Source organism: Pungitius pungitius, chromosome 6 (genome assembly GCF_949316345.1).
Source record: "Pungitius pungitius chromosome 6, fPunPun2.1, whole genome shotgun sequence".
In the NCBI taxonomy this organism is placed as follows: Eukaryota; Metazoa; Chordata; class Actinopteri; order Perciformes; family Gasterosteidae; genus Pungitius; species Pungitius pungitius.
The window spans coordinates 1,093,758-1,102,388 of NC_084905.1; the positions used below are offsets into that span (position 1 = coordinate 1,093,758).

General features: G+C 46.1%; 1 protein-coding gene across 2 annotated transcripts in view; it reads right to left on the reverse strand.

Moving 5' to 3' along the window:
• Positions 1–8,569, reverse strand: part of furinb (furin (paired basic amino acid cleaving enzyme) b) — a 51,916-nt gene extending 43,347 nt beyond the window's left edge. Inside the window, exons 1-2 of one of the 2 annotated variants that reach the window (XM_037450612.2) lie at positions 8,378–8,569; positions 2,943–3,219 (exon numbers count right to left, since the gene is read on the reverse strand). In XM_037450612.2, coding sequence (XP_037306509.2) covers positions 2,943–3,119 — 177 coding nt within the window. In that variant the 5' untranslated portion in view covers positions 3,120–3,219; positions 8,378–8,569. Of the gene's footprint in view, positions 1–2,942; positions 3,220–8,373 lie in introns of both variants that reach the window. The other variant, XM_037450611.2, reaches the window with a different exon arrangement.
• Between the last annotated feature and the right edge of the window lie 62 nt (positions 8,570–8,631).

Below are 8,631 nucleotides of genomic sequence, written 5' to 3' on the forward strand. Positions count from 1 at the left end.
AAATAGAAGACAGCAAATACTGCAGGTATGGGCATAGCTACAGAACCGCATAGTGTGGGTTTATAGATAAAACTGGAGTAGCAAAGTGTGAGGACATGAACAACAAGGAGTGAATATGCACTAGAGACACCACAACGTGCATGGATGGAGAAACAGACTAGACTTTTGATGTTCCTTTTAATAAAATATTACCTTCAAATAAGGACAAGAACATTAGCTAGACAAACAAATGAACACACACACACACACACATGCACTTCCCAACTGTACACAACCCAAGTGAAATCAAGATAAAGCAACTGTCTATTTGATACAATCAGCCCGACGGAAACAATCAAACTCTCCTCACACACAGAGCACTTTGGCATTCTGAAAAGCGCCGGTGTCATTTCTCAAGCAATAAAGCATGAAGTCAATCCTTTAGCAGAGAAAGAGAGAGTTCATGCATTTACTTAGTTATATTTCATGCCAGTTCACCACATTTGAATCCAGTGGCCAGAGAGAGAGAGAGAGAGAGTCGGCTGCTGCGCCTCGCGGTTGGCGGGGGGGGGGGGGGGGGGTGTCACGTGCAGAGCAAAAAAAGGCACAGTGGCCCCGGAACATTACATTCCACGTGGCACACAGCCGGTAAGTGTGCCCGGTTTTGGTGTTGTGATGGGATGAAATTGGCCAACAGTGGTCCTTAAAAGCCAGAAATTGCGGCGGGAATATTGAATTTTGATGGAATATTATAGCACAATCAGACTCGGGGTGAGTGCAATCAAAACATTTGGAGACCAACTGGAAACTACACGATAGCCCTGCGTCACACCCCCCCCCCCGGCTGTTGGAGAGGGTTGCGGTCGATGGAGTAGTGAGTGGGGGGGGGGGTTGGATAACCAGTGTAATGTTTATTTCAGGTTACATTTACACTGTTGCCAAACTTAAGTCTGCTATGAATAGAAAATCGAATTGTAGAGACCCAGATGGACAGAGAGGAAGGGGGGGTTAGGGGGGGGGGGGGGGGGGGGGCAGTCTACCCCACGCAGCGGGGCCGGTCTGTTTGTCGACGCCCACACAGAAAAACAACGGTTCAGACTCCGCTAACCGAGAAACACAGCGCGACATTTAGCTCCACTGGAATGCCCACGCAGACACAAAAACAACAACACACATCACTGAACTTATCACAAAGAAACGGATACAACAACCCTCCTGGTGTAACGACGCCACACACCGAGAAGTCTTGATGGCTTTTGCACTTAAAGCCTGGCGTCGAATACGTGTGTGTGTGTGTGTGTGTGTGCGCGCACCCACGCGCGTTTACACCAAGACAAACACGCTCTCTCGCCCTGCCGGCCGCGGCAATGAGTGAATCTGGAATAAATAAAGCATAAAACAATAAAGCACGTCTGAGCACTGCAGGGAACAAAAAATCAGTTACGTGATGATCCAGTAATCACATTAGTGATAAAAATCCCATTTCCTCCTGATTAGAGGCCACATCCGCCTCCTTGCGCTCTATAGAACAACCGAGGATGACGAAAGAAGTGACTAAGCCGTTTCCCTTCGGCCCGTAGCCGCGCAAAGCTTCGCTTAACCCGCAGCCCCCCCCCCCCCCCAACCCACACTGTGCAGTCACTGCACATACAGTGTCGACACTATACACCGGCTCAATAGAGACTATTGGATTCGGGCGCCTCTGTGAAACAATAACGTGCAGAATATCATTTCAGATGGTGGACAGTACCGAATGTCATCCTTCCAGGGATGCTGCACTCAAGCCGTTTGGTTCCTAAAAGGAAGGAGGGATCAAAAAAGAGGGGTAGTACAAAAGTACATTTTTGTTTTCCTCTGCAAAATTGGACTCTGCCATCAAAAGTGGATAAAACAAGCTCCTCTACAGCATTTCTTCACCTAAAGTAGACGGACATCTTGAGTTTTTTTTAGGCCACACTCTGAGGTGACACCAGTGTGCACGACAAAGAGAAGCAGCCATAAGGCATCAGAGGTTGAGTGACAGCCTTTGACTGCTTCTAGCTCTACTCCTCCCAGAAGATATCAAACCATTGGTCAAGGAGACAGAACGGAGGCGGATGTCTTTGTGGTTTGGGTCATATGAGGAAAGGAGAGAAATCTGGGCGGCTGTCTGGAATATGTACGTGTGCTCCTTGATATTAGAATATTAACATTTCATTTTACCTAAGTCACTAAGACTGGAGAAAAAAAACAATTTAGAGTACAAGTCTGCCAGGGGCCATTGCACCTAATGCACACTCTTCTTCTTCTTCTTCTCTGCACAGTACAATGTGTTTCATCAATGCAATGAGCTCCACAACCCAACTGGACCGATGGGTCCCTCAGACCAGCGAAGCGTTAAGTCACGTGAACACACGGTAACAGGGAGAATAAAAACACCCGACTTTGCACTGGGGAAAAGAAGGGGACCACATAGCAAGCGAGGAAAAGCTTGGCTTAGTCACGACTTGCCCCTTTCCCTCTGTTCAAATTATTTTTCTTATCTGCCGACGGTATGACATCACAGCCTATTTAATTAAAATCACTTGGGAATGCCAAAGACAGACGCTGAAGTGGTGGCAATAAAACTAAACTACGTACATCATAATTAAATACAACAACCTTTATTGAGACCATGCAATAATAGTCTAGCTATTTCCGTCTCTTTCTAACACTGCTCTGTAAATACAACTGTTTGCCAGAGTGTTTGCGAGTGCCGCGCGCCCCACTTAAAACCCGATAACGGGGAGAGGGCCACCGTTTTGGAAGCCTGTGGGGGCCACGTCTGGCTCTCAGATGCCTGGCTTTTGATGTACTGTATAATAGTTTTTCTAACACCGGCGTTTGCCTACGAGCCCGAGCTGGGAATGTGTACGGCAGTCGTTGTGCACGAGAACCAAACTCACAAATTCACACACATACACTTGTATTTAAGAAGGGCTTACATTGCCGTGGTTAATGAAACCGTGTTTCCTGGCGATGCGTTGGGCTTCCTCCGGCCCCCCACTTATCTGGACAGCCCAAGTGTTGGTGTAGACGTCGGCAGCGTCAATCCGCCTCGGCTCCGCTGTCATTAGGACAAGGACCGTCCACAGGTGCAGCAGGGCCAACCTGGCATCCATGAAAAAGGAGCACACTCCACGGGGCGGCCCTTCCGTCCGTCTGTCTCTTCCAGGGAGAATGGGGCCGGCTCCACCTTACAGCAGGTAGCAGAAGAGGGTCCTAGGGATGAGAGGACAGAGGCTGCTTTTAAAACACTAACACGGCCTTCTTCACTGGGTCACCCTTGGCCAAGAAATTGCCTCCTGCTGAAACCGCATCGGAGAGCAAACCCCAAACTGGAAGCAAAAATATACAGCACGATGCACAATTTGCTTACTGCCCATTGACAACTGTGAGGGGGCAAAAAAAAAAAAAAATCTTCTTCACAAATGTGCAAAGAATAAATATTAAGACCAACTGTTTCGCAGCAATGCAGGATGAGCTTTAACAGGACATTTATACGCTCACTTAGACACTGTTCTTTCATTTGGGATATTCCTACATTTCACATCCACCATTAATTCATTATAGCAAACCACTGTCGTGCATATTTTAATTGAATAGTAAAGTATCAAGCGAGATAAAAGGAACCATCCTTTGAGCACTGAAAGGAAGCATGTTCTTCAGGTTGGGGTATTCCGCAGGCTTTTTGGCTTGGCAGCTCTTTAAGTTGTGGGAACAGAGCCAGTAAGTGGCACGTTAAAGAGGAAGAGCTTTGTGGTAAGTTAACGGAAGCGGAGTGAGAGGAAAGGTGTCACGGCGGCGAAGCGAGTGGGCCCAAGCCGGGAGGAGAACGGAGAGGAGTGAGGTGACGCAGGTGGAGATGCCGGTCCGCTTGCCTGTCAGTGAGTCAATCCCTGCTACACTCATGTGAAAAGAAACAGGAGCTATCTTGAGCGTTCAGTCTAAGCCTTTTGAATTAAGGAACAGTAAGTGTGTTGTGTTGGGTTTAAAGATTCCATCCAAATGACTGATCACATCCATGCTCCCTAAAAAGGATAATCCCTTTATTTTGAGCACTCAATAGAGCTGCGCTCATCTAAACTCTTGTTGTGCTCACGATAGACACACTTACAAAAATGTATATCATTTATAAATACTTTCTCTATACAGCAAGTAAATAACTACTATGTGCTCAGCCAAAAAAACTTCCTCAGTAAATCATCAAGCATATGATTTAAACGAGTGTCAGCACTTGTGTCTTAACTCTCAATATACTTTCATACCGTTTATTTTCCCTGCTTTATGTTTGGTTGTCATTGTCCAGTAATACAAATATTAAACATCATCCTCCAGTACAAGGACTTTAAGCCACTCATGTGCTAACTACATTTTTTTTTTCATGTTTAATATTTTTGCGCTGTAATTTGTGCTCCCGAGGCAATGAACCAGGTTGAGTCCATGGACAATGTGGTCTTTTCTCTACCAAACAAATCAACACTTCAAGTCCGTGAAGGCAGCAACAAAAAATGCAGCGTTCCTTCTGTCAGACTGTTTCTAGATGTGGAATTTGATGACCACTGTGGGCTTTAGGGGGATGTCATGGAGCTTTAGACGGTCAGTCTTGTTAATGGATTTTTTGAAAAACAACGGGAGCCCATCTTCCACAGTCAGTGGAACGGTCTGTTCCACTGACTGTGCTTGGACTCCTCACAGGCACTGAAGGAGAAAGAAAAAGGGTTTTTTTCCTCACAGTGCATCGCAATGATGTGATTATTTTGCAGGAGGTGGCCTCAGGGCTAGTACCCGGGTCTCTTTACCTGCTGACCCCACTGTAGTGGAAATAAAGACGGCACATAACATCCGTTACAACGCGTGGCAGCACAGACAGTCCCGTCACAGTGGGGAACATAGGGATTCCATGCCGTGTTACCCACGGACATACAAAAAGGGCTGAGGTTTAAAAAAAAACCTTGTTTACTCTCATGTAAAAGAAACGCCTTTTAGGGAGTGACATTCATATTGATTTTACACCATTAATATGGCTCCAGTTAAATGGATGGCCTCGTTCTTGTGGACTTGTGAAAGAAAACCTACCGACTCCAATGATATGAAGATGTGAAGATACTTATAGCCTTGGCAGTGGGCAATTATAAAAGTAGCGAGGTAATTGGTTTGCAGGTAAGGCGTCGTTTTGCCTTAAATTCGGTTTTAACCAGCGTTAAGCTGCGCTTTAACAATTGGTTCTATCCAAAATATTTAGAGAAGAAGAAGGAGCTTTCTGGTTCTGGACACGTCTGTGTCTATTCATTTAGGAGTGGGCGTGGATTGGAGAGCAGCGGCATGGGCGGGGGGCTGTCACTCTTCCTGTGGTGCAATTCTTCTGAGCTCATTAGCCGCGATGCTGGAGTCACGAAAACAGGGGGTCCGCTGTCAGCGACAGGGTGGAATAGATGGGGGGGGGGGGGGAGGGGAGCGGCACATCATTGCAGAAAATAACGAGCACATAATAACCCAACGCCCATAAACACCTCCGATCAAAACGCAGCGCGGAGACGAGTTAAACAGAGGCCGCCAGACTCCTACAATACACATCAAACGGAGATCAAACTTCCACCTTCAAGCCCCCCATGTGCATCAAATCTATAACAGAAAAAGCAAAGGAGTTGCATAATGTCATAATGAGGAAGCGTTACACTCGAGTCACTGGAGCTGCTGGGGTGGATAGGTGACCTGTTAAAATAATACCACAGCGCTGAATCATTAATTCAGCACCTTCTGTGTTAAGTTCAGTATCGCACAACATTAAGGATGGTGAGGAATATCGGATTGAAGATTCTGGTGTTATGAGAAACGCTTTCTCTATTATTGAACACAACAGCCACATCTAAACATTTTAAAAGGACATTGCACCTATAAAAAAAACTCCTATGAACATTTACATTCTTGACTGATAAAAAAGCTATTTTTTTATTTTCTCACCTAACTAAGAACTTAATAAATCTGAGTCATTCTAGTTAGTAAGCCTGTTATCTATTTAGACAACAACAACAACTGTGATTTACATCATCTGAAAATAGGATTTTGTCACAATAGGATTCCATTAAAAGACAATGAATCATCTCGTTGGGTTGTGTTCAACAACAAAAACAACCAGAGGCATTCTGGTCCCGTGAGTTCGAGGGGGTGATGGATCTGCAACGCATCAGCACAGCGTCCTTTTTTTGTCTCGGTACAACCATTTGAGCCTGTGGGCAACAGAATATCCAGCCGTGCTTTACCCTGCTGGAGTTGCAGCTGAGAGGAACAACAGCTTTTAACATATTTTAAGCTGCATATGGGTCGATGGTGGCGCATGGAGTGGCGTGGTGTGCTGGGCACCGCAAGCCTGGTGCCATGTTGAAGTGTCCCCGAGCAATACACCCAACACCCTAATTGCTCCCCAGGCAAAATGTAATGCACGGGTTATAGTGTAAGTCGCTTTTGTCCGCTAAATGACATGTAATGTAATGCATATTGAGTGTGCATAAATCTAGCAAAGTCTGGGGGGAATTTTAAGTGCATCAATATGTTGCTTATTTTGTTGTTAATATATTTGCTGATCTTTCAGCCTGTGTTATGGCCAAATGATACGGCCACACACACACACACACACACACTTTAGTATTGGCCAATCCTGATTATTTATGTTGCGCGACAGTTAAACCGATAACGCCAGCATATCATCAATATCACGGCATGGAATTATTAGATTACATTGTAGAATTATACCCCGGCTCCAGATCAAACTCTTTAGAGCGCCGGTTCAAAAAGAAAAGGGGAGTCAAGAGAATTGAGAAAAATCTGCATGACAAGGGAAACACTTGAGCCCTAACTGCCACCAGAGGAAGCGTTTGGTGGAGATCAGAATCAGCCCCCGGCTTATATGAACAGGTATGAAAGCCCAAATGTGCAGCATATGCATTGAGTTGACTCCCTCGACACTGTTATCTCACCCGAGAGGCCCAATATAAATCATGTGACAGAAGAACACATCACTTGATGGAGGTGAGAGGGTGTTCTCCATCGGCACTGACAGCCACTCGAGGTGACAAACCACACGCAGCACTCCGGCTCTATTTCAGACTGCCCACCAGCCGAAGCATCACCCGCCATGTGCTCTGGGCTCCATTCTCACCGGAGAGAAAGGAAAAAAAAAAAAAAAAAAAAGGCACAGGAGAGAACTGCAGCATTTGTGAAGGACCCGGCTGAAAGCCAAACTTTCCTCGCCCCCGAGAGGGAAAATTGCTCCGGGTCAGATTGCAATTGGCAGGCCAGAGGTATTGTTCAGGCATGTTGCGCTCCATCGGGATGGCGCTACTCAGTTGAAAGTGAACGGCGAGCTGCTCGACAGGAGGCACGCTCGGAAGCGAACGCCGCTCAGCGCCTGAGCCATCTTTCCTCCCACTGCCCAGAGAGATTGAGATGGAAAAGCCTGATAGAGGATGTTGTCTGGGGCAGCAGCAATGTGTCCAGCAGAAAGAATCATTTCTGTAAGTGGCGTCCCACAGAGAGAGAGAGAGAGAGAGATCCAGCCATCAGAACCTTGGCATTGTTCCTTGTGTCAAACATCCGCTCATCCACAACACTGCGCCCTACTGTATAGAGTCATACACGGGGGTCTTTCTTCTATCTACTGCGTTCCTGCTTTATGTGTTTGTGATAGAAATGAGTGCACCTAAGAGTTTGCTATCATGTGGTTTGGAGGATTGCTCAGGAATCAAGCGCAAGAGAGGTGTGTGCATCATAAAGTCCCCCTTCCTCCAGCAGCTTAAACATAGGAGCATTCCTTTAAAATAGCTTGGATCCCTTAACTGACTTGGACACGACGTAGGCACAAAAAAAAATAACATATTATAACATTTTAGTCTTATTGGGTGATCTTTAATTTGACCAGGTGTCCATTTGAGGAGGAGAGCTTAGAGCCCTGCTTTTTACATCAATGGCTAGTGACCTTGACCTACTGCCTTGTTGAGATCCCACTGGGAGTTGCACTTGAGGTAAGAATAAATAAAAAAAAAACGTTAATAACAATTATAATCACAGGACAGCATAGGATGAGTTACATTGCAAAAGATGGGAGTTTTTCAGTTTGTTTGTTCAAACTGAGCGGCTGCTTTTTAAAATAGACACAGATATATGGTGCCAGGAGGAGGATAAAATAGTGCCGGTAGTTTGAACCATATCTGGTTTGTAAGTAATTGAACATGCGTGAGAAGAAAAGAGAGAGGGAGACGGAGAGAGGTGAAGAAAGAAAAAAGACCACCTGAATCAGCAGAATCACACGAGACACGCTGCAGAAAACTGCACAGCAAATACAAACAAGAGTTAGAACCAACCATGCCGTCACCTCACCCACAATAAACTTCAGCGAGGGAGCGCTGCGGACGATCCCGGTCACGTCATGCCTCGGTCCCGTCACGAAACAAAAGGTCCACCTGTATGGAAGCGAGCCACTGACTGGGAGCACTGGTGGGAAAAAAAAGCTGTTCGTCTGCGCTGGCACAGACTTTATGCAAAAAGAGCCTTCATGCTTTCCGCGAATACTCCCATTGTTCCCACCCACTCCTCCACAGCCCCCCCTCTACCCCCTCCTGCCTGCTCTCAACACAT